This window comes from Anolis sagrei, chromosome 4, assembly GCF_037176765.1.
Source record: "Anolis sagrei isolate rAnoSag1 chromosome 4, rAnoSag1.mat, whole genome shotgun sequence".
Classification (NCBI taxonomy): domain Eukaryota; kingdom Metazoa; phylum Chordata; class Lepidosauria; order Squamata; family Dactyloidae; genus Anolis; species Anolis sagrei.
Window position 1 is genome coordinate 86357350 of NC_090024.1, and position 27394 is coordinate 86384743.

Sequence of the window (27394 nt, forward strand, 5' to 3'; positions counted from 1 at the left end):
TACTTAAAGTTTGTTATGTTATGCAAGTTTGCTCTAGATGCATCAATGGTGGGGTTCAGTGTGCTCTCTGAATGTAGGGTAAAGTACAACTCCCACTGTGGTGAGTCAGTCTCCTCAAACCCTTCCAGTAGGTTGAGTTAGTCATGGGGGCTCTGTGTGCCAAGTCTGATCCAGGTCCATCATCGGTGGAGGTCACAGTTTCTCTGGTTGTGGGTGAACTACAACCCCCAGAAAGGAAGGTAAGTTTCCCCAGACCCATCCAGTAATCAAATTACAGCATATCTGTACCAAGTTTGGTCCAGATCCATTAGTGTTTGGGTTCACAGTGCTCTCTGGATGTAGGTGAACTACAACTCCCCCGAATCAAGGTGAATTTCCAGTTTTTTGCTGGTCATGGGAGCTCTCTGTGTGAAGTTTGGTCCAATTCCATCTATGGTGGAGTTCAAAGTACTCATTGATTGCAGGTGAACTATAAATCCCAGTACCCACAACTCCAAAATGTACAGGTCAATTCCCCTCAAGCCTCATCATTATTCCAATTTGGGCATATCGGGTATGCATGCCAAGTTTGGTCCAGATTCATCAATGTGTGGGTTCATAGTGCACTCTCGGTCAGGTCCACAATGCGGTCCCAAGGCAAAAGAGTTTGCCCGTGCCTGAGCTAGCTTGCCTGGGTAAAAGGGGCCATGGCATTCTTAGCTATGGGAAGGGTAAATAACTTCAGGCTGCCACCATAAATCCTCCCATTCTGCTTTAAGTGCACTGTGCATTGCAGCCATTTTCTTCACTGAGAAACTCCGCTGATGTCAGTGGAGCGAACTCAGATGTTTTGTACCAATATAAATGAGAAGGGAGCATAATTTAGAGACTTTTAATTAAACCATAAACTGCAGCATCTTTTGGCAACTAAACTGCCAGTTTCAACACTGAAAACCTGAGTGTTACTTGAAGCAGATTGCAGCCAGAAATTGGATAATTCATTTTCAATCATCTGGCACTACATTGCGGTACTTAATCAAAACTAAATGCAACAAAAGTCATAAGCACTCATTACACCCACCATCCCAGCAAATTGAAGTTACATCATATGGTTTGCTCTGAGGTCAGCTAATTTGGGAGCAGAGGCTGTCGAAGGAAAAAGGCTTGATACTTAAAATACACATATAAGCATGTTTTTATAACAAGAAAATAGAAGCTTTGTCATTGTCTTCTTGACATGGTGTGGATTTTCTTTACATGTGCATGAATTCAATTTTAAAAATAACTGGAAGGATCTGGAGAAGACAGGATAAGAAATATGGAAGACAAAGGCGAGACTGGTTTAATTTAAAGGAGGGGGGAAATTAGAGCAAAAGACAATAATTCTCAGTGGTTGAATCCAGGGAGGTCCAGCTAACCCTCTCTCTGGACTCTTCTCATCAGCAAGCAAATATTTTCCTATTTTGGCAGAAAAGATGTGTAAAGAGTGTTGTTTTTTTTAAAATCTCAATTTGGTCAAGTATGTTCATGTACATTTTAAATAGAAATTGTTATTTAATTTTTTTAACTCTGAGAAAACAGAATTTTGATTAAACTCCTATTTAAAAATTTTTTCCAGGATCTAAAGCAGGCATAGGCAAACTTCAGCCCTCCGTGTGTCTTGGACTTCAACTGTAGGCTGTTAGGAATTGTGGGAGTTGAAATCCAAAACATCCGGAAGGCTGAAGTTCACCCATTCCTGATCTAAAGGTACCTGATCTCATTTGATCTTGGAACTAAAGTAAAATTAGGACTTAAGTGGGAGATCACCAATGAATACTAGCTGCTGTAAGTTGTATTTCAGAGGAAGGAATGTGCAAAAACACCTTTGATATTCCTTGCCTAAGAAAGCTCTGAGAAATTCATGGGGCCCCCAAAAGTCAGCAACATACTTTGGATCCCATGCTGAGAGAAAAGCAAGTTATAAATTGTATGAATGAGAATATCAGGAGTGCTCCGATTGTGTATTCCTGCATGGCAGGGGTTGTGGTTTGTTCCTACTGAATGAATGAATGAATGAATGAATGAATGAATGAATGAATGAATGAATACATACTATAAAGACAAGAAATGCACAAACTTAAGTAGACTTCTTAGTTTTCCTCAGACAAAAAGCAGTGTCTGAGGGTTATAAATCTCTTTGTGTAAAGATGCCCTTGGTCCTTCACGCCCTTTCTTCATAATATAAAACAGTATAGCAAAATATTTAAAATAGAAAAGATAAAAAAAAACAATGAAACAGAAAACTGAAAGAAAATCAGAATACATGATCACATATACTGTTATATACATATCTAATGGATTACAATTAAAACTGACCTAACACTAAATTACATTGAGACTAATACAGGGTATTAAGCTAGTAAATTAACCTAAACATGAAATACTAACACAACTCCCCAATACAAACTGTAAGACAAAAATCCGAAAAGGAGAAAAATATTATTCTGCCATTATAGGTACAACAAACACTGATACTAGAATTATTAGTGTGCTTCTACACATTAATCATCCCCAGCAATTATGAGGATCTACTGTATGAAGAACATGCCAACCAAACTTCTGGGTGATTTCTCACAGCAGTTTTAACTTGTACATATTAGAAAAACATTGAACAAGAAGGGATATCATAACACAATGGCTACCACTGCTTCAGAGTAAGATATCAAGCAAAGATGTTCCAGAAAGACTCATCCTCTAAAAGGACTGGAAGCACCATTAAACTATGTCTCCAAGACCACAGCCATTCGGCAGAAGCAATAATGCTAAAGAAATAAGCATTTGATTAGAGAACAAAACCTTTTTGATATTCCACCCATCTGTTTTAGCCATTGCCCTTAATTATTCTCATCTTCTCAAATTACCATGGAACCGACATGGTTTTGAGTTTGTCGGGGAGCATTTGAGAGAGATGACATTGGTTTCACCTTCATATCACATTCTGGATTGAGATGGCAAGCTTAGATGGAATGCTAACCAGGAAAGGCCTCTGGGCATCTCAGAAAACCATCTAGGGTTATAAATCTCTTTGTGTAAAGATGACCTTGGTCCTTCACGCCCTTTCTTCATAACTGTATTTTCCCCATTCTGGTGAACAAAGAGAAAGTGCAGAATCTTCTTCTGGTGTAACAATTTGTTCTATCAGACTTTGAAAGCTGGCTCTGTCCTCAGATTAAATAGTCATCTTGAATAAATGCCCTGAAGCAAAATCCAAGCACTTTTGCTACCTGAAGATACAAGAGCACTGTATACGACACATAGTATTATGAAAAAGTTCTAATTTTGCTTGAGACATAATTCTACAAATCTAAAGTCCCATAATTTTTGCATAGTTCTTTTTTCTTTTAAAGAAAACTTATGGGAAGAGGCAGAAGAAGTGATTAAGAAACAAGTAGAATGAGTTGCTGGATTCCTAAACATTTGAGTGGAAATGGAGACAACAATCTTGGCACAAGTATCCTTTTCAAGTTAGCCTGAGGCTAGTAGGAAAGGCTCTGGCCTTGAATATATGGTATATGGACAGTATGAATTCACTGAAATTAACTACAGCTTTTCTACCATTGATTTTTAAAAAGAATTTGGAATGCATGTAAGACTGTTCTCAAAGGCCCATAAGAATACTTACTCGTTTTATTCAGCTGTATGAGCTTTATGAGCTTCAGAGTTACAATGAATTTGATGTGTAATACTGACGTTTCTGGGTTTCTGCTCTACTGCTAATATGGTTTCCAGAGACTGGCTTTCCCATTAAAACTCCCAGAAGAAATTCTGTCAATTTCAGTTCAGAATAAATGTAACAAGAAGAAACATGTTTCATTAGATGTTTGAAATCTTTATGCCAAATTGGCAGTTTTTAAAGAATAACAGTAGATATGTTAAGCAATTTGAAGTCATGCTCCTATGCCATCAACTCCACTGGACTGGCCACGTTGTCCGAATAACCGATCACCATCTCCCAAAGCAGTTACTATACTCCCAGCTCAAGAATGGAAAATGTAATGTTGATGGACAAGAAAAAAGATTTAAAGTTAACCTTAAAAAGTATGGGAAGCCCTGGCCCTTGAGTACTCTAGGTGGAGGTCAGCTGTGACCAGCAGTGCTGTGGAATTTGAAGAGGCATAAATGGAGAATGAAAGGAAAAAACGTGCCAAGAGAAGGCGCGTCAAGTCAGCCCTGACTGGGACCACCTTCCACCTGGAAACCAATGCCCTTACAGTGGAAGAACATATGAATCAAGAATAGGTCTCCATAGTCACCTATGTATCCACTACCAAGACACTACACTTCATACTCGGACAATGAGGGATTGCCTAAGTAAGTAAGGTTAAGCAATAGTATATTCAGAAAGTATATTCAGAAATTGAAACAAACATATAACATGATATATATTTTTTTTAAAAAATCTGGTCAGGCTGAGAAAGTAATGAAATTCCATGGCATACAATGTCCCCTCCAGCATGCGTTCATTTAAGAAAAGGAGCTTTTCAAATTGTTTTTTTTATCTAGATTTTACATATCGTCAGAGATGGTGCACTTACATTTTGAAGCAATTTCTCTACATTGGCTCAGTCATTCATCAAAATGGAGATTGTAGTCATGAAATCAGAAGAAGGCTGAGACTTTGGAGGGCAGCCAGAAGGGAAATAGATATAACTTTCAGGTGTAAAGATATATCATTAAATGCCAATATCAGAATCATACATATAATAGTATTTCCAATTTCTATTTATAGCTGTGAAAGCTGGACTGTAAAGAAAGCTGAAAAAAATCAGTACGTTTGGAGTGTGATGCTGGAGGAAAGCTGGAGAGTACTACAGATTACCAAAAAAAAAAAAAAAAAAAAAGACAAAGGAATGGTGCCTAGGTCAAATAAACCCCTTCTTCAGGCTGGCCCTATACTACGAGGAACGGCTTAAGGAGCTGGGCAAGTTTAGCCTGAAGAAGAGAAGGCTGAGAGGAGATATGATAGCCATGTATAAATATGTGATAGGAAGCCACAGGGAAGAGGGAACAAGCTTGTTTTCTGCTTCCTTGGAGACTAGGACGTGAAACAATGGCTTCAAACTACAAGAGAGGAGATTCCATCTGAACATGAGGAAGAACTTCCTGACTGTGAGAGCCGTTCAGCAGTGGAACTCTCTGCCCCGGAGTGTGGTGGAGGCTCCTTCTTTGGAAGCTTTTAAACAGAGGCTGGGTGGCCATCTGTCAGGGGTGATTTGAATGCAATATTCCTGCTTCTTGACAGGGGGTTGGACTGGATGGCCCATGAGGTCTCTTTTAAGTCTTTGATTCTATGATTCCAACTCTTGCGCTCTTGTTACTTAGCTTGGCCTTTTTTGTTCAAGATCTATCATTGGACCAGCTACTTGGGCCTCAACATGATCCCTATATGAAGCAATGGATCTGTTGTTCAGTGGGTTCACTATGGTATTTGTAACCAGACTATCAAAACTTCACAGAAACAACCAGACATAGTTGTAAAAAAAGATAAACAACCAGAAGTTTATTAATACACAGTTAGATCGCACGTTGATCCCTGAACTATTTACCGTATATATTAATTTATAAGTCCATGTGTAAGTTGAGGGTAGGTTTTTGGGTCAAACTTATGGGTTTTGATATGGCCCATGCATAAACTGAGGGTCACTCCATGGAGAGTGGAAAGCACCAATGGGGTTAGTAGCCCCTCCCCACCACCACCCATTCCCCACCCTAGCATTAAAGAGGCCAGAAGCTGAAAGTAGAAGGGGTCAGTGCCTTTTGTAAGGTTCTTCCAGGATGGACTAAGTTCTTGCCTTTGCTACTCAATTCAGAGAAGGGGATGATTCAAATTTTTGTGATAAGTTAAGGTACAATGCTCACATTGACTCATGGATTGATTGACCCAGAATTTATGGGTTGATTTTTGGATTAAACATTCCAGATTTATATATAGGGTAATCATGCATCCTTTATGAACAGTTCCCTAAAACCCTTTCAGTTCTCTCCACTGACTGATTGACCTATTATAGCTATTCTCTATTCTCTGTCCTAGGCCGCCTTCCCAGGCCTGTAGCCAGGATTTCGTTTCGGGGGGGGGGGGGGCTAAAAATATTTTCAGGGAGGGGTTTCGGGGGGGGCTGAGTTTCAGGGGGGGCTGAGTCTGAGTGAAAGAGGGTCTAGCCTAGCAAACCTTTTGTATCATTACCCCAATACCCCCATGCATATGGGATATATTGAGTATGGTGATCAGATAATGATATGAATAAACATAACAGTTTAAATAATGCACCAGTAAGGCCTTTTCGCGAACCACCATGAGAATTTGGGGGGGGGGGGGCTGAAGCCCCTCAACCCCCCCCCCCCAGCTACATGCCTGCACCTTCCCCTTATCCTTTTGCACTCTTTCCCCAATCTGTCTCAGATTTTGTCTAAGTTCTTCCATAACCTCCCTTCACAGTATTTTCTGATTTGTGATTGGCAGACTCCAGCTAGGTTTGCCTAGCACAAATCTCATGAGAGAGCAAGAAGACTAGCCCGAAGCTGTTGTACTTTGGACACATCATGAGACAATGTGACTCATTGGAAAATAATATAAGAAAATAGATCTATATGTATTGTATCAATATAGCAAGAAGTCTAAAACTATACTTATTTATTTCTTGAATCTTCTAATGTGCACGCACTCTTGTTAGAACTGTAATTATTAATCAATTGCAATGACACTTTAAGCCATGTGGCTGCACCCGCTACAAGCACATGCTATTGTTTTCATTGCTGTTGAGGGGTTTTAATAGTCACGGATGTCATTTTCTAATATTTTAGCTATAATATTGTGGTATGAGAAGAGGCACTATGAGTTATTACACCAGGTGTCACCAATCCTAGGTACATTGCTGCTCCTGTTAACGAATTCCCAAAGTCTTGGTAGAATAAAAAGGTCTCAACCTCCCACCAAAAAGGCATCAAATAAGGAACCATCATAAAATATTATGATTTAAAATGTAATATTATCATTTTCTGCATTGTCCAGAGAAAAAATTATTGGACATCCTTATGTAAATATAATAAATACATTTACAATTTCCATATGTCAATATGTATAATACATATATGTATTATATATAAATCCACGCTATCTTGTGAAAAGATGCATTCCAAAAATAAATTTGGTGCCCTGAATGTTTGTAATCATAGCCTTCCTTTCCCAGGAAACTAGTATAATTTTGGCTTAGAATGGGAGAAGCCATATTTAATCCCATTCAACTAGGATATAGCGTTGAGTAAGTCGTTCTGTTGTGTATCTCACGGGCATTCCAGTGTAACTCGCAAGCTTTTAATGAGAATACATTTGAATAGGACATGTATCCCATTGTGAGCTTTAAGCATTTTCTGCTGGATTTCAGGATTTAATTACATTACAGAAAAGTATGAAGACGGTAAGGAAATGTCTAAGACATTATTCCATTTCACTAAGGCAGCAAACTAGACTTCATGGAGCGGGGACAGAAGCAAAGATGTCAATCAAAACTCAAATATGCTATACTAAAAATCTTGAGCGCCACTGGAGCTGCCAGTGAACAAAAACGCAGAGGGGAACATTAACTGGGTGAGAAATTCAGGAATTGGAGAAGGAAATAGCTTGAAATGCTTTTCTCATCTCTTGGTTCTTTTGGCAATTCCTTCCCAGGCCTTGCCTTCTCAAGGGAAGAAGACTATGCAAATATACCGCTATATAGTATTATATTACATTGTATTTTATAAATAACTTTAAGAGGGAGGTCCTTCCGGCCTCAAGGCCATCACATTACTAAGATTTCCATATGTAACTCTATCAGCACTGTAGAGGAAGGAAAGTATTTAAAGTTACGGTACATGGAGTTTTCAAGAAAACAAGAATGCTCTATTGCTGGAAGCATCCCATTAGACAAATTACACAAGGAAAGCGCAAACTCAAAGTACTCTTTGCTGAGACGAGAGCATTCCTAGCTGAATTGAAGACTGGCCCTTCCAGAGACAAAAGCACCAGACCACAGAAGAAGACACTTGAAGCCCTGGAAGAGTCACCCACTATCATATAACTGGCAGATTCAAATGTAGAAGAAGAAAAACATGCTAAACTCAAAGCTATTGTTAAGAAACAGTATACCTGAAAGTTTAACTGCTATTATGAGGAGTACAGAGTCCAATGATGAGCTACACGGGAATTCCTATTAACATCATGACTATCAAATGATTGAAGGTGGTGAATTATAATCAATGGAAAATAGATAATTACATAGGGTTGCTATGAGTTTTTTTTTTGCTGTATGGCCATGTTCCAGAGGCATTCTCTCCTGACATTTTGCCCACTTCTATGGCAGGCATCCTGAGAGGTTGTGAGGTTTGTTGGAAACTAGGCAAGTGAAGTTTATATATCTGTGGAATGTGCAGGCTGGGAGAAAGCACTCTTGTCTGTTGGAGGCAAGTGTGAATGTTGCAATTGGCCATGTTGATTAGCATTTAATGGCCTTGCAGCTTCAAAGCCTGGCTGGCTGCTGCTTGGGGGCTCCTTTGTTGGGAGGTGTTAACTGGCCCTGATTGACTCCTGTCTGGAATTCCCGATTTTTTTAGTGTTGCTCTTTATTTACTGTCCTGATTTTAGAGTTTTTAAATATTGGTAGCCAGATTTTGTTCATTTTCACGGTTTCCTCCTTTCTATTGAAATTGTCTACATGCTTGCGGATTTCAAAGGCAGACAAGAGTTCTTTCCCCCACCCTGGATATTTCACAGATATATAAACCTCACTTGCCCAGTTTCCAACAGAACTCTCAACCTCTGGGGATGCCTGCCATTGAGTTGGGCGATATGTCAGGAGAGAATGCTTCTGGAACATGGCTATACAGCCCAGGAAACACACAGTAACCCAGTGATTCCAGCCACAAAAGCCTTTGACCACACTATGTAGTTTAAAAAACAGACTTCTCTCTGCAGAGAAAACATCAACTGCTGAGAAAACAGGCAGGCCTCCAGTCATCCTAGTTCAGCGACATCACTGTTCTACCATGTTATCTTTTCGTTCGGGGTTTATCCCGTAGAGCTAAAACAAGCTACTTAACAAAAAAACAGAGAAGTCAGTTGAACTTTATAAGCAGCACTATGTTGTTCAAGTATGCAATCATCATTCTGTTCCAAAGACCTGGAAGAAAGCTAGGACTTTCAAATGTCAGGATTTTCCATTAAGGAAACCAGTTTGTACTATACATAAAAACTAACATTTCTTTTCCATTAGAAGTTCAAGAAAAAAACTAGATTATACCAGATGTTGGCATTGCCTCCCAATTATAATTTTAAGCAAATGTTTGGGTATTCCTTTGATGAGAACCACATTCAAAACATAGACCAAGTGGTAAAAATTTGGATTTCTTCACTTTCACTACTGACTGATGCCTTTTATGTCTGATCATTATAAGTTTGCTCAGTGTCAACATTGGGTAAGAATGGGTTGCGTAGGCTTAGCAATTTCTCTATAGACATGCCCCTAAACATGGGGCCTTCGTTAGAAAACCAAGTAGGATTCATTTAATCTAAATGGGTGTAAATCTAGCAAATTTTGGATTTGCTAGATTTACATCCATTATTATTAAAGTACAAATGTGACTCATAAATAATGTATCTTAAAAACAATACATAGGGTTTAAGTGATAGAAGTTATAGCAGGGATAGAATTCAACTTACTTGAGGAAAGGATCTTGGATCTGACTGAATACAAGTGGAAGGCACTCTGAAGTCTGAAGCAACAACTACTACTGTATTTTCTGGCATATAAAACTACTTTTTAACCCAATAAAATCTTCTCAAAAGTCAGGGGTCATCTTATACGTGGGAGTCGTCTTATGCACAGGAGTAGTTTTATACGCCGGGAGTCTTATGGAGCAGGTGCTGAAACTTCCAATCCAGATTGGAGAATCTGTGGTTGCTGCATATGGTGGGGGAAGCTCAAAAATGGCAGTGGCCGTGTCCCTGCTGTATGCAGCAACTGTATGAAAGCATTAAGGGCGACGCTGTACAAGTACAGTAGAAGAAAATCCATTTATCAGGATTCATGGACTTAATGCGGTCCCAATGGTGAGGTGAAGGGGTGCCTCACCGGGAAGGTGTAATTGAAGGGCAGAGCAAGCTGCAGGCGTCTGGGGCACTCGGGGTATGGAAAAAAGAGATAGAGTAGTTCTTGGCCCAGAAAAACACACTTCTTTTACCTGTCTGGCCTGCCCTTGTATCCTATTACTGTACCTCCTCCTCTGCCTCTCAGATCTCGCTCCTGAAGACTGCAGTGAAGCAGTGCAGGTGCGCATATGTGAGATCTGAGAGGCAGAGAAGGAGGTACAATAATAGGAAAATTACCATATCGAAATCAAATCTGATACTTTAAAAAAATGCATTTGGTGTGCGTTGGATGAGGGGTAGCCTTATAAAATATATAAACTCTATATTTTAACTGGAAAAGTTGGGGGTCGTCTTATATGCCCAGTCGTTTTATATGCCGGAAAATACGGTACTTCAGTTAAGGAGATATTTTCTCAGTTTATTCTTTGGGTACCTAACCAAACTATAGGCAAAGAATTGGTGCAGGCTGGAACACATAACCACATTTTGATATGATCCATTCATTCTGGTAGGAGGTTTTCAAAAACAAGATGCATCTAGTCTTTCGTCCCAGAATGGCGTTAGACATTATTTCAGGAAAAACCTTCTCTTTTTCTTTGGCAGCCTGCAGTGAAAAGACACCTGTCTGGAAGAAATCATTAAAATGGTTTATACTGCAACGCAAAAGCAGTTTAAGTGAACTATTCTTGAATGAAAAAAACATATGCAATTGATACCTCAACAATGTTACAATAACACAATCCTTTCTGTGATCATTTCTCTTTTTGGCTTATGTGATTTGTAACACATTCTTCCTCCTATTGACAGGGAACTATATTTTGGGGTAATATGCACGTAAATTTGGATTATAGGATATGCTATTTCTGTTCAGAGAGACAGTGTGATGGTATAGTGGTTCGAGTACTGACTGAACTCTGACTCTGGAGACCAGAGTTTGATTCCTTGATTATCAATGGAAACCACCAGTCACACATTCACAGCCCTACTCAATTGGAATGATTTGAAGGCAGAGAAAAACAATAATTCGTGTTTAATATTTATTATAACTACTTATTGGAGCAATCTTTCTTTGTATTATTGTTGATTGGGATAATCTGAAAAAAGTTTCATTTTTTAAAAAATGTGCCAATGTGAGCTAATATGCTTTGCAGAGGACAAGCCTTCTTAACAGTTTCACTTCTTTCAATTAAGAAGTCTCTCTGTAGATCTCGCCAACAAAAAGCTAAGGGAAAGAAAAAAAGAAGTATAAATCAAAAGTGTTTGAAGTTATGGATTAGAGAAAGCTATATGTGCCTCATCACTACTTGTAGAAAATATGGCTCCTGAAGAGATGATTACCTACACCATATATTTCTGTCCATCATATACCTATATTGAAGACCCTGAAGCAAACGGTTAGGGTTATTCCACAGATATATAACACTTGCCTAGTTTCCAATAGACCTCACAACCTCTGAGGATGCTTGCCATAGATGCAGGCAAAACATCAGGAGAGAATGCCTCTAGACCATGGCCATATAGCCTGAAAAACCTACAACCTATTATTATTATTATTATTATTATTATTATTATTATTATTATTCTTAAGCTCTGAGTTGTTTAGGACTTCATACAAAAGTAGCAACATCCTGCACTCCATCCTAAAATCATCAGACATAAAGATGGTAGTGTACGCACTACTAACTTCAAGGCTGAAACTTCTACAACGCACTGTACATTGGGCTACCTCTGTACCAATTTTGGAAACTCCTGTTATTCCAAAACACGGTAGCCAAATTGACTACGGGAACATCTAGGAGTGGGAATATAACACCCACATCAAAGTCACTCCACTGGCTACCAGTTAGTTTCCAGGCAAAGTACAAAGTGTTGGTAATAATCTTTAAAGCTCCACATGGTTTGGGTCCTGGTTACCTATAGGATTGCCTTCTCTCATGCAGTCTGCCATAGACACTGAGATCTTCTGAGGGCACAATTACTCCAACCAGCAAAAACCCAACTTGCAACCATCACTCATAGGACCTTTTAATCAACTGCCCCAAGACTGTGGAATGACCTGCCAGAAGAATTTAGACATCTAGATCAGCTGTCATAACTTAAGAGACAAATTAAGACCTATCTCTTCCAGCAGGCCTCCCCAGTCAATTTTGAATTATGAATTTTAAATTCACATTCCACTTCTATTGTATTTTAATATTTGTACGATGTCTTTTAATCTATATGCATTTATAGTAATGTGTTTTAATATATGTATTTTATAGTATGTATTCTATGTGAATGTATTTTGACTGTGTTGTACCTTGCCTTGAGCTGTGAGGAGAGGAAATTAACAATTTTTATCATCATCATCAAACTAGCATATTGCACTGTTATTCACGTCTGCAATAAATAACTTCTTACCTAAGAGGGTACTGATACCTCCAAATACAAACATATAAAGTACAATCCCAGTGTAATCAGAGATTATGCTGGAAAAATGCCCCAACATGATACCAACTTATATTTGAATGCAATAACAGGTTTTATTTTAACAAAATATTATTTTTTTTAAATGGAAGGTGTGGTTCTCTGATGGCTTTTCCAGATGGTAGAGTGGAATAAACATGGCATTAAAAGTGTAAGAATTCATTTTACTTAATTAGCTTTTAATTATGCCCTTCACTGCAACAAATTAGGCTGGCTGCATGAACATTAAAATTGCATTAACCTTTAATTTGATTTTCTGCTCCATATTGCAATCTGATATATTTTTTTTTTAGTCTTCATCAGCAACAAAGTGCCTTTTTTCAGCCTTGGGCACAATTCTCATATGTAGAGGAAGGAATGGGCATTCACAAGAAGTACTTCCCTTATAGTTTGAACGGTATTCTTTTATAAATAGAATTTGAAGAAATAGCAATTATTTTGCAATCTATTACAAGAAATAACTTTCCAAATTCCATCTTACTTTATGTTTTTGTAGACTATTACCTGAAAGCATTCTGTACAGGCTACCTGATAATATATTCTTCTGTAATTTCATAAAACTGGATTTACTCAATTGTATTTTCTTAGGTCATTCATTTGTCAATTTACTCAGAATATTAAAGGAGATTGCCAGAGGTTAAAAGCTTTTCACATCTTAAAATGAAATATTTTTATAATGCATAAGGATTGCTCATATAAAATGACAAGATGCCTTATTTGGTCATTAAACACTTACTTTTATTTGTAGGATAATAAATGTTATTTTCAAATTGGGAACTAGTGCTTCAACACCTTAACATTTTATATACTAAGATAACAATGCATCAGCAATAAGGAGCCATCGGCGGCGCAATAGGTTAAACCCTTGTGCCGGCACGACCGAAGACCAAAAGGTCTGAGGTTTGAATCTGGGGAGAGCATGGATGAGCTCCCTCTGTCAGCTCCAGCTCCCCATGAGGGGACATGAGAGAAGTTTCCCACAAGGATGGTAAAACATCAAACACATCCGGATGTCCCCTGGGCAACGTCCTTTCAGATGGCCAATTCTCTCACACGAGAAGCGGCTTGCAGTTTTTCAAGTCACTCCTGATACACAAGAAAGCACTAACGCAACCAACTCCTATTATGAAATATTATAACCAAAGCACTAGCCATCCATTTGAAAACTACAAGAGTAAAGTTCACAGTAGTTTACCATGTCATGCTTGATTTTTGGTAAGACAGCCATTGAAAGGGGGAATGGCAGAAGCCTGAAATCATGTCAGAGAAGGTAGATTTCACTCTTACCACTGACCATGCTTTTGATCAGAATACTCTCATTGTGCCTCTGTTGTCCTCAATGGGAGGAAATTTCCTATGGGCATCGATTTCTTTCTATTTAAGTAACAAATATGACAAACATTCTGATAAGGAACTTAGTAGAAGTAAAAGGTTGACACCCCTATATGATATCTATCCAGTTGAAGTTCCCTTATGGAAACTATTCAAATAATTGTTTGAGAAACAAAGAATTTAATATTATGCTTAGATTTATCTGCATTGTTTATATTGCTTCATCTATGGGTTTTCTCATGATAACAGGGTGGCTATAAAACATAAGTACTCAATATGAGTACAATGCAACCCCGTATTTGTGGGGAGACGATCCAAAATCAATACCACCCAGTGGGTTCCTGAAACCATAGATAATAACAAACCCTATATTTTGACTACAAGCGCACCATTTAATTGCACTGGAGAGCCTAGAAAGGTCCACAAACACTTCTGGAGTGTTTGTATGTGTGTGTGTGTGTGGGGGGGGGAATACTTTTTGAAACGTGGTTAAGTGAAACTGTGGATATCGAATCTGTGGATAAGTAAGTTGCACTGTAATCAAAACTGACCATATTTACTTTCTCACAAGACGGTTGTTAAGAGTGAAAGGTAAAATTCACTACTAACTTTTTACATAGTGTAAGTGACATTAGTGAAATGACAGTAATTGGGGGAACATAGTCTAACTCTATTTTGTTGAACTGTATCATGAAGAGAAAGAAATGCTTTTGTTGTCATATGTGAAAACATGCATAACAGTTGCTTGGAAACTCCTGCCTCAACAGGTATTCACAAACATTAGGTATTATATATTCAGAAAATTCAATTGCCTGGAACATCTTGCTCTTTGAAGCAAGCAATTAGGTGTGTATAAAATGAACATTGATTAGAGATGTCACTTCAGGAAAAAGCGTTGCGTAAACAATGGAGGACAACCAATTGATTTATTATATTTTGTCCTGTATGTAATTTTGATGGCACACACTTGTTTTTCATGCGTGCCTCCCCTATGGCTTTGAGAATGACATACCTGAGTCTAATTCAATGAATGTAATGAGTGCAGATTTGACACTCAGCTCCAGATGCAAGCATTTAGATCCTACACCTTATTTTATTTATTTGAAGTATTTCACCCTGCTCTTCAACTGTAAATGGCTCTCGGGGCGTTTAAAAGATCAGTAATGACATAGTCTGTGCTCCCAGTTTTAAAAGACACAAAATGAAACAAAAAAGGGACAAGAAGAAAGCACGTAAAAAGCAATTTCAGATCTTAACTGCAGTGGCTTTCTTTTCAAAGTGACAAATCCTTAATATGCTAAGAAAATAAAGGAAACTGACAGCTCCACGTTGTCAGGTGGCAACTATTTTTTAACATGGTATTTAGAACCAGAAACATCAGCTACAGAAGAGATGGGCAGAAGGCAAAGCTGGATGATGTGCAAAACTTTCTGAAATGTTGAATAATAAGCAGTAACAAAATGACAGCTGTGCTAAATACCAATTTCTGGGCTCACAATCTTTTGATTCTATGTATACATACCATCTTCCTGTCCCTCTTTGGCACAGAGAACTCTGGTAAATATTCTCTCATCCCATTTTTCAGCTGTTTAAGAAAAATTACAACAGTTTCTCCTTCCATAACTCATAGTCTTCCTTGTCCTCCCAGCTTTCTAACTGCTGCAAACTGAGTTCAAAATGCAAAGTAGTTTGCACTCAATTGACTTTGCAGACAGGAAGGAGATAGAATCTCGCCCTTCCCAATAGACTTGGGCAAAAGCAAACGGCTGCAGCCTCTCCTAGCTTGTGTGGTCTACATTGTTAATAACATTTGCATGGCCACATGCCCTGCTTTTTTACACCTTTGCAACAGTCCTTGGCTAGCATTAAAAACAATTGCCACTGACAAAATCACCATAATGTCATTTGTTTCCAACTCTTAGTGAACTCATGGACCAGCCCATGCCAGAGCTCCCTGTCGGCCGTCACCACCATCAGCTCAAGGATACCATCCATCCACCTTGCCCTTGGTCGGCCCCTCTTCCTTTTTCCTTCCATTTTCGCCAGCATAATTGTCTTCTCTAAGCTTTCCTTTCTTCTCATGATGTGACCAAAGTACTTCATCTTTGCCCCTACTATTCTTCCCTCCAATGAGCAGTTGGGCTTTATTTCCTGAAGTATGGACTGTATATTCAGTACAATTCTACTCCCTGTCCTAATATTTTGCATAATAAGAGAGACAGCTCCTGACAATATACTGCTGCTAAAGACATTGCTTATTATAACCACAAGAATCAAAACTTCTTTCCTTGGGACAAGAAGCAACAACTTCACTTTGGCCATTCCAGTGAGGGCAACGAGGTATTGGGAGGAGCGCTTCCCCCAAGCAGGAAAATACGCATGCGCACAGATCGCCCCGCCCCCTTCTGACAACTCCTCCTCCTCGTCTCTCTCTCTCTCTCTCTCTCTCCCGGCTGCGCGTGACGTTCAGGCCCCGCCCCCTCCTTGGCCCTTCTCTCAGCTTGGGCGCGCGACCGGAGAGAAAAGGAAGAGGAAAGCATGTTCGTCCCTCTGAGATGGCTCCGCGAGACTCCCCGCCACCTGCTGGTGTGCGAGAGGAGCCACGTGCGGCACGAGCGCTCCCGCCACGCGGCGCACGTGCGCAACCACGCCTTCAATTGCCGGGTGAGCGCGCGGGAGGGAGGAGGGGGGGCGGCGCGTGGCGGCAAGAATTGTTGGTCTGCTGGAGGGGGCGTGGTCGAGGCTCTCTGAAGAGAAGCGTGACGTCACTTTAAGGCAGTAGAATACTCCTCCCCCCCCCGCCCTCTGGTGATGCCACCATCCTTTGCAGTTTTCCATGGTCCTGATTCCATAGCATTGACTGAGGGCAGTTGAAGTGGTGTCAAACTGCATTAAATCTAGGGTGTAGATGAACCCTTACCCTCATGCATATGAACCTCAGTGCACTTCACTTATTTCCACGAGCCCTGGCCTGCTAGTGGCAATTCCATTATGGCACCATGTCTTGTATGTTTGTAGGGTCTCCATAAGTGGAATTCCACTTGATGGCAGTCAACAACAACACAAAGTTGTATCCTGAAGTTCTCAGTGAGGTATTGTTGTTTACCCTCATTGAGAACTTGCAACTTGCGGTGATTCTATGTCGAATCTGTCAGAGGCAAGCTGGAATTTGAACCCTGGTCTCCAGAGTCATAGCCCAACACTCCAACCGCCATGCCATACTGGTTCTCCCATTATGGTCTATACCAGGGATCCACAAACGTTTTACCTCACTACCTCTGAGGATGCTTGCCATAGATGCAGGCGAAACGTCAGGAGAGAATGCCTCTAGACCATGGCCATATAGCCCGAAAAAACCTACAACAGCCCAAACTTATTAGTATTTCAATGGGAAGTGTGGGTCTGCTTTTGGCTGATGAGATAGGATTGTTGTTGTTATTGTGTGTTTTCAAGTCGTTTCAGACTTAGGTTGACCCTGAGCAAGGGCCGGATAAATGACCTTGGAAGGCCATATCCGGCCCCCGGGCCATAGTTTGAGGACCCCTGGCCTATACATTCCTTAGGAATGGAGTGTAGTGTTGGAAAGGACTAAATTACATAGAGCTGGAAAGGGCCCTGAAATCAAGCACGAAGACAGATAGATAACACACACTAGGGCTGGATCTATGCTTTGAACTAGATTATAATCTACACTGCCATATAATCTAGCTTAAAGGTGATATTCTGGATTCAGAAACTAGGTTATATGGTATATAACCCAGTTTCTGAACCCACTGCCATATAACCCAGTTTCCAGATCCAGAATATCATCTTAAAACTAGGTTATATGGCAGTGTAGACTCTCATAATGTAGTTCAAAGCAAAGAATCTCGATTCAGAAACTGGATTATATGGCAGTGTAAATCTAGCCCTATTGGGGCCTAACTGGCTGCCAAGGACCAGAGTTGTACATAAAGTACTCTCTAATACTTCCCTAATTTCCCAGCCGCTTGAAGTAATTGACCTATAGATACTTTCCAACTGAGTGTTCATGGCCAGAGAACAATAGATTATTGTTGTGCCATTGTTAAGATCCCATGTGTGCCTTCATGCCTGTCAAAGTCATATAGAGGCAGTGAAAATTGTATCAGCCAGCTTAGACCAATGAGAATGTGTCTTTAATTCTCTGTCAAAGCGATAAAAGCCTTGCGACCCCATTTGGGGGTGTGACAGACATTTTGTGTCCCATGCATCTTGTCCTTATTACTATGTCCGCAATAAACAGCTTCTGTAGTTGGAATTCAACATATGGCATGTCTTCCATTATATTGCCCTCTCAAGCCCAGGGAACTCCTGACTATGTGCGGAGACCTGGAGGAGTCCCAGAGAGCTATTGCTCCTACAAAGGATCTAAGTGTGGCATTGCTTTTGATCCAACCTGCTTGTAGCACTAGGTCAAGTTTATTTCAGCAGTACAAGTACATCTTAAAAATTCCACATAATTCACCAGTCACAGAGAAAACTATCTGTCCCAAGCAGCTCGCAGAAAGCCTGTTTTTATCCAGAAAGAGAGAGCGCTGCTTCAGGGTTGGTCTATGGTCCAAAGTGGATCTCAGGCCAAGATACTGGTCTGAGTCCCCCGAAACTACAGGTCTCCAGTTGCTCAATTGGCTATTCTTATTAGCCAAAGAAGTCAAGGTTATAGTTTGCTGGGGCAACAACATTACTTGCCATAGAATGCTAAAGACATTTTCAAACTACAACTCCCATGATCCCATAGCACTGAGCATGTCAGTTAACTGGTGTCCAACTGCATTAAATTAGAGTGAAATGGGAGATGTGGAGGGAAGAGTCAGATGGAAACGCAGTAAATGCAATGCATTGTTGAAAGCTTTCATGGCCAGAATCACTGGGTTGTTGTAGGTTTTTTCGGGCTATATGGCCATGTTCTAGAGGCATTCTCTCCTGACGTTTCACCTGCATCTATGGCAAGCATCCTCAGAGGTAGTGAGACCCTGAAGGTCGGCAGTTTGAATCCGCGAGATGGGGTGAATTCCTGTCTGTCCGGGCATGAGAGAAGCCTCCTACAGGATGGTAAAACATTTGGGCATCTCCTGGGCAAAGTCCTTGTAGATGGCCAATTCTCGCACACTATAAGCAACTTGCAGTTTCTCAAGCCATTTCTGATATGGGAAAAAAACTGAAACTGAAACTGAAAAGTATTATTTGATGTGTGCATAATAGCATCTTAATAATTTTACTTGCTATTGCAATATTTCATTTAAAGTACTTTGTATTGTTATAATTGTATGTTATCAAAAGAGCTGCTTAAAAAGAGATTTTGCAGTCAGATTTGTCAATTAGATCTCATTCGTGTCCCAAATGTTCTGTGAATAGGTGTCCTTGTTGATCCCTGAATGTGGAATGGTTCCAGAAATACTGAAAAATGCAGTTGGAGACTTTGGGGAGTACTACTTGGTGAAGAAATTGCCCCTTCATGAGTTTGTAACAGAGGAGTTTATTAATACATTTGTGAAAAAAGGTAAGAGAGAAAAGAAATGTGCCTGTGATAGTAAAAGGAACTCGATTCTCCACTGGTTAGTAGAGGTTTATTCTAATTATTTTAAGGAAAAATATGGTAAGATTGGGAAGAGAGTTTGTGACTTTTTTAATGTAGACATTTCTGTTATGTTCAGAGAAATTAGAATCACATTCTTATATTAATTTTCTGCAACAACAAATTTATAGGAAAGTGTCATTTAGTGTCAGCAACCGAAAATAGCCACAATGAGGAAGGTTTGTTTTGCTTTAAAAGAAAGAATAGTATGTAATAAACAATAATCAGACAATCATTTGAATGAACAAGCCTCTTTGACTGACATATTTCCATTGCATGGCTATCAGCCTCCTCCTAGTAGACTTAAATCAAGGAAAAGCTTCATGAGAACCACCACTTCTCTTAATGTTCTCCCAGCAACAGCAAGTGCATCTCTCTGGGCAGCTAAACCAGGAAACCCCAAATGGATGGCCCCCATGAGGCTCTGCCTCCAGGGGCAAACCAAGAATGGGCAACTTGGAAGTCCCTGAACAGACACAGAAGCGGAGATGGCAGATCAAAAGACAACCTGGCAAAATGGCAGTACCTGGAAGAATACTCCACCTTGTGCAACTGCGGAGCAGAACAAGCAACTCCCTATCTGTATTCTTGCTCACAATGCCGTGCCTCATACACTGAGGAAGAATTGTGTAAAGCTACAGACAGTTTTTGTTCCAAAAATATTTAGCCGCTTATGCTCCCTCTATTTTATGTTTTATACTTATTTATGCAATGCTTTTGACACAAATGTTAAAAAAAATAAGTGTAGCTTTACATTTTCCCATTCAAAAAGATGTATTAACTTTGTGTTTTAGGGTCATGTTATGCTCTTACATATAATACAAGGATTGACCAAGACAATACTGCTGCTCTACTACCAACAGGTAGGACATTTATTCAAGTTTTATAATCTTTTACAAACATTACGTATCAGTCCTTGCATTAAGTCCTTGAGTGGTTCCTGAAAACGGGAAGATGGGAATATGGGCATGACAGAAGGGGGAGGTGATGTAATTTCTATATTTGCATGGTAATTAAAATACTGTTATTTTAAATATTTTAACAGGCAAACTAATTATATCAGTAGACAAGGACACATATGAAGAACTTGGATTACAAGGCCATCCTTCCCTTTATTCTGGTAAAAAACCAATGAGATACAGTAAGTAATCATCATTCTCCAGTAACAAGATATTCAGTTGGAGAAAATAAAACAATTCAGCAATCTTTATGCAATATGTAGTTATACAATTCTAGCTTATAAACTTACTTGGTACTCACATTTACTCTATCTGTGGTGCAGTTTGACTTTCAAAATCATGTACAACCTGGGCTACAAAAATCTTAAGGTCCTATTTAATCACGTGGATCTTAGATTGTATTGGTGAGGCATCGCTTTAGATCAGCGGTTTCCGAACTTTTTCGATCATTGGACATTTCAGAAGAGTTTTTCTCCCAAGTAACCCTAACTCTCACTAAGCATGGTGAACCCACACATTATTTCTTTTTTCATCTACTCCTATTGTTTGAATGTTTTGTTTAATCCACTAGGTTTAGAATAAAGAGAAAACATTTTACATATAAACACAAAGATTTATATTGGTACAAGAAAATATTGGATATGACTACAAACATTTATTTTTGTATAGGAAAATATTGAATTCACATTTACAATTGTGCAGAAAAATGTTTCTTTTTTGTCCTTAAAATAGTTTTGAAATTGGGCTTTATGTTCAAAAACTGAATATGTGAATCCAGGGTGGCATCATGCTCCTAAATTTGTTTTTGGTGTAAGCATAAGCTGAAAAGTCTGATTTACATCAGTAGGTGGACTTGAAAGGGAGCATTGGTAGAATATTTTTTTTGACTACTGACACCTATACACCTGTCAGTCCTACCCAATAGTCATTTTTCGTTTTTAAAGAAGAGGTACATTTAATTTCAATAAAATCATCATACTCTGGCATGGATTTAAAAAAAAAGATTTTAATGATTTTTAGTGGAACCCCTACAATGTTTGTACAGAACCCTGGGGATCTGTGGAATACAGTTTGGGGAAGCAAGATTGTCATCTTCCCAGCAGTGCTTTATTATTTATATAATGGTCTTGTACATGGTATTTTGTATTTGCATGAAAATAGCTTTTATGCGATTATTTGTGGAACTGAGGCATTTCTATTGTTCTTTTAATTTAGGAATATAGAAATGTTTCTTTAGTAACATTGTTTTTGTGGATTGAACAAACTGTTTTTATTGTATTTTAAGTTGCAAAGTGTAGGGGATAGTGCTCATCTCTGTTTCTAAGTCGAAGAAACGGCATTGTCCATAGACACCTCCAAGGTCAGGTGGCCAGCATGGAATGCTGTTACCTTCCCTCCAAGGCGGTACTTATTGATCTACTCACATGTGCATGTTTTCGAACCGCTAGGTTGGCAGAATCTGGGGCTAATAGCGGGAGCTCACCCCTCTCCCTGGATTCGAACCACCAAACTTTCGGTCAGCAAGTTCAGCATCTCAGTGGTTTAATTTGCTGTGCCACCAGGGGACCCAGTGAATAGTAATATATAAATATTGTATATATTATAATGTTATAATTCTTAATATGCATAACAGTAATTGTATTTTTTTAAAGAATTTGTTGCCTAAGTAATTAAAAAATTATTGCTATATACTTCCATTGCTTATCTTTTTCTCTCTTATTAGTTATTACTGTTAACCTGACTGATTTAGCCTCTGACCCTCATAGCAAGAAACATAGCAGAGTGATTTGGGCCTTGAAAGAAAAAAAGCCCCTGGAGTTTGATTTCTTATTGGCCTGGCATTACACAGGTAATAGTGGGCTGATCATGAAAACTAACTGAAAGATGTGAAATCAGATATCATTGCAGTTTACATAATGTTTTCATGTGTTTTAGCCATCCTTGAGCAGAGTTTTTCTAACTGTGTTGCAACATGTTAATGTGCTGTGCGAAAAATGTTGGGAGACAAAATTGAGGGAGGGGAATCATGTCCCCCCTAGACCTTCTCCCCCTGCTACTAGAAACAAGCACTTCCTGGTGAGTTGGATATCTAATAATGTGAACAGGTGGCCCTCCTCCCTTGGACCCAGCAGCTGTTTGGATAAGCTCCCAGGCAGATCTAAGGGAGGAGGGCTGGCCATTCTCATTAGGCTCACCATTAAGGGCCAGGAAATGATTGGCTGCTGTAGATCAGGCGGTTGGGGAAGGTGGCCCCTCCCATGTGCTTCCCAGGCTTCCTCCCCCTGCCACTGGGAGCAAAGGAACAAAATGGAGTGATTATAGATGAAACTATGCAAGTGTTATACAACTTTTAAAAGAAATTCTAGCACATATTTGCATATTGTTACTCAAAAATTACAAAAATCTTGGAAATGTATTTTATTATCATACAAATCATCTACAGACAGTCCCCAAGTTACAAACAAGATTAGTTCTGTAGGTTTGTTCTTAAGCTGAATTGTATATAAGTCGAAACAGATACATTTTTAAAGTATAACTCTGGCCAAAAATGTCTATTTTTTAGCTTTGGATAGCACAGGGCAGGGTTAACACCCCTGTGATGTTTGTTTTGCTGTTTATGCCACTGTTTAGAAAATTTCACCTCACTTTCTGTCCTTGGGATAACTGGATTTTGAAAAATGTGGCTTGTTTTGGACACAAGGAGTGATGAGAAAACATTTCCCCATGATAACTTTCTTGAAACATGTCTGTGAGAGAATATCCTAAAAAAAGTGATTTGGGAACACAATCCCCTTTCTATCATTCAATAAATCATATCTGTATCCAAAATGGAGTAAATATTTTGCCTTCTGTCACATGCTTGAACTTTGCATGTTTTCTGGGAATTCTCAGAGATTATTACCACGTGCTGGCTATTCATTTGAACTTCTATTTAGTAATCTCCCCTTTTTCCAATTTCTTGTACATGCCTCTTTCAAATCTTAACTCAGCAAAAAGTTATTCAGTCAATCATCTTGGTTTCTTTAGACACCTTTCATATTTCCTCCTCATTGGATCTCACCCTTCAGGTCCAAGTAAACTTATTTTGAAAATATCCTTTCCTCTTTGTTTGCTGAAAAGGAAACATAAATCTGGGGAACCTGAAGAAGAATAGGGTAGGAATTTATCTGTTTGAGGCAATACATAGATTAGGGGTGGAAATTGCGTGATTCTTCAAATGCTGTTAGATTGCAACTCCTAGCATTCTATGGTATTGGCTTTGCCAGTCAGGATTGCCACAACTCACAGTCCCAATAACATCTGGAAATCTGAACTGCTTCAAAGTATTTTATTATTTTGCATTTTATCAACAGTTTTGTATTTCTCGTTGACCTACAGTGATAAAAGAATTGAAATTATTTGAAACAAAATACTGTTTTTGATTGTCATTTAAATTTGTTTTTTAAGGTTCAGAAGAATTAAGCTTGAAATCATATTTCTCCCAAAATGAAATACACACCTATCAGCCAAAAATAACATTCAGCACATTAAAAAATGTCCAGTGTCCAGTGCTGGAGAATAATAAACTGCAAGGAGAGCCAGAAACTGCGTGCAGTGCACAGGAACTCTTTGAATGGCTTGGTGCCATTTTTAATAATGTTGGTTTGTAAGTATCTGCCATTTGCATAAATATATTCTGCTTATATCTTGAAGCTTTCTAATATATTATGCTCCGTGTGTGTGTGTGTGTGTGAAAGAGATTGCTCTGTATGAGATCTGATTGCCTGGTGCAATGATTTTTAAAAGAGTGTGTTCAAATGTTAATAGTCATGTCAAGTGTCCAATGTGATCTGTCTCTTTGCAGGGAAAACACATCTTCTAGTTTCTTATCAACCTATTCCTGTCCTCAGCCAAGCACGCTGGTCGATCAGGCTTTGTTGTGTACAATAACTGGATTTATACTTCCAGAGAAGATAGCTCATTTATTGGAACAGATATGGTAAGCTGTTTGTCACTGAGGCTGACTCAGCATTTGAGAGCATTGTCTAGGACTGTTTAGATTTCACCTGCAATAGGACTTAAATACATAAGAATAGTGGTGTCAAACTTGTGGCCCTCCAGATGTTTTGGACTTCAGCTCACAGAATTCTTGGAAACTTGTACAGGATTGTGTTGCACATCTTTTTTTAAAAAAACCTGTGGCCTATATCTGACATGCCAGTGACAGTTGCAGCAATATTTTTAGCCCTTCCCCTGGTGCTGAAAACCTCTTTCAAAGTGTTTCTCAGCTTTCTTGAACAAGTTTTGAAAGTCTTTAGGGTATATGAACTATTGTAGGAGGAAGAAGGATTGTAAACCACCCTTTGCTGTCACAGAAGCTACTTCCACAGATAAAGTGACAGCATTGGCTATTTATTTATTACTTTTATATCCCAGTGAGGTCAGAGCAGCATTTTTGTTCTTTTCCTTCCCTGGTTACCCTAAGCAATAGGTTAGACTGAAAGATCATGGCTGGGCCAAAATACCCACGAGCTTCCTTACTGAAGAAAGATGTGACCCTGGATCCTCCTAGTACAAACTGTATTTGGTCTGGGTTATTTATTTTTTTTAGAGTTTGGAAAACATATCCTCGTTTTAGTGTGTATAAGTACATTTTTGTGTAATAGGGACTTGATGTGTTCATTTGTAATAATTCTGCAAAGTATTAGGCAATAATGCTTTTGCAGTTGGTTTCACTTTATTACTGTTATACAGTGAATAACGAGACAAACCAAAGAGAAGCTAAACTTTGGAAAACTAGAAGACGAACTGATTTTTAAATCAGAAAGATTTAAGTGTGTACTTCATTCCCTCCCTGGAGTTGATGAAGCTTAAAGTAGCTGAACTTCTGCACTCTTTATTTTCAGATTATTTCCTTGACATCAGTGCTCCATATCTAATTCAGTTATTGTGCTATTGTTTGTTTGTTTTTAAAAGAAAACTGGGTGTTTAAGTTTACATACAACCTAATGGTTAGTAGAAGCCACACAGATTTATCTAATATTACTACTTCCTTTATGATTCTTTTTATACTGGTATCTTGCTTCTTTTTAAAACTCAATTTCTTATAATAGTAACAATTTAAGCAGGGATATCATGTTAAGCAGGACTGCTGACCAAAAGATTGGCAGTTCAAATCCGGGGAGCGGGGTGAACTACCATCTGTCGACTCCAGCTTCTCATGCGGGGACATGAAAGAAGCCTTTCACAGCATGGTAAAACATCCTGGCATCCCGTGGGCAACGTTCTTGCAGACAGCCAATTCTCTTACACCGGAAGCAACTTAACAATTTCTTGAGTCACTCCTGACACACACACACAAAAGTTAAACAAGGTATAAGGTCCTTTATAATTTATAGACCACAAGTTTATAAACACAGATGGTGTCTGGAACTGTTAATCAAAAATTATGATTTTGGTTTATTAACAAGAAAGTCCTTTGTATATATGGCAAATGAATACCAAATGTCCAGACATGTTCTTTTTTCTCCATCTCTCCACATTTATGGAGTGACACTGTCTTTATACCAGTAGAAGACTTATTATTGTAACTCAGATGTGTGTGACTCAGATGAACCAATTATTTACATTTGGCCCACGTTTTCATATTGATTTCAGTGGGATCTAAATATGACTATCTTAGTCTGAATCTCAACTATGTTTTTGAGTGGAGGGTTTAATATACAATCATATTAATAAGTCTTAAGTAAAGGTAAAGATTTCCCCTTGCATTAAGTCTAGTCATGTCTGACTCTGTGGGGTGGTGCTCATCTCCATTTCTAAGCCGAAGAACCGGTGTTGTCTGTAGACACCTTCAAGGTCATGTAGCCAGCATGACTGCACGGAGCACCGTCACCTTCCCACAGGAGTGGTACCTATTGATCTAATTACATTTGCATGTTTTCGAACTGCAAGATTGGCAGAAGCTGGGCCTAACAGCGGAAGCTCACCCTGCTCCCCGAATTCGAACCGCTATCCTTGCGGTCAGCAAGTTTAGCAGCTCAATGGTTTAACCCACTGCGCCACCATGACTTATATTTCAGTAATTATGTATAGGATCAGCTACATGGTATTCACTAGCTATGCTTCCTTGTTTCTTTCCACAGTTGCTATTTTGAAGAACCAAAGTTGGCTCAATGGGCTACACTGACTGTGCATGGCTTTGCTGACACCCCTGTTTCCTGGAGAGAAAGTGAACACAGTTTCCTAAAGGGGGGAGAGAATTTATACAATTTTGTAATTTTTAGAAGCTTGGACTACTGGCTTCAGATGGCAGTAGGAGCGTATGGTGATTGTCCTTAAAATAGTGGTCATTCAAACATGTTATATTAAATAGGGTGTAAGATATTTATTACCTGTCTGACTTAAATATAATTTTTTAAAATGTAATCATAATGTTTTTTAAAAAATGATCAGAAAATTGCAATTTGTTTTTTTATATATTTTTGAGAATTATATAGTAAGGTAAAAAAATCAAGACTACAACAGTAAAAGTGCCTTTTTCAGAGTTATGGTATTTCGATGAACCCCTGGCCTCACTGTGGAGCTGATTTGTTTTGTTCTTTTGAGGACATAATTAAAAATAGAATAAAAAAGCAATACCAATATCCTACTGCTTTTTTTACAAATTTGTGGTGTGATTGTATTTGGAATATTGTGCACAACTATTGTCACTATACCGGGTTAAAAGTAGTGTTGGACATATGGGAAGAGCAACAAAAAAGCTCATGAAACTGGAATAACTGACAGAAAAATCACAACGTTTGAGATGTTTTTAGTTTAAAAGATAGGAGGATAAGAGAAGCCATAATAGAGATTTATAAATGATGCACGCTGTGGAAAAAATAAGAGAAACACACCCTCTCTCATGATGTTGGA

The 27394-nt window shown here is 38.9% G+C and overlaps 1 protein-coding gene across 1 annotated transcript; it reads left to right on the forward strand.

The window, feature by feature from the left end:
• The first annotated feature begins 16364 nt into the window (after nt 1-16364).
• Nucleotides 16365-27123, forward strand: RPP40 (ribonuclease P/MRP subunit p40). The gene is made up of 8 exons (XM_060774767.2): nt 16365-16606; nt 19319-19463; nt 20333-20401; nt 20584-20679; nt 22221-22346; nt 23945-24143; nt 24342-24476; nt 26623-27123. Exons 1-8 carry the CDS (start codon nt 16481-16483, stop codon nt 26816-26818), a joined length of 1092 nt encoding a protein of 363 aa, XP_060630750.2. The 5' UTR covers nt 16365-16480; the 3' UTR covers nt 26819-27123.
• Nucleotides 27124-27394: the final 271 nt, after the last annotated feature.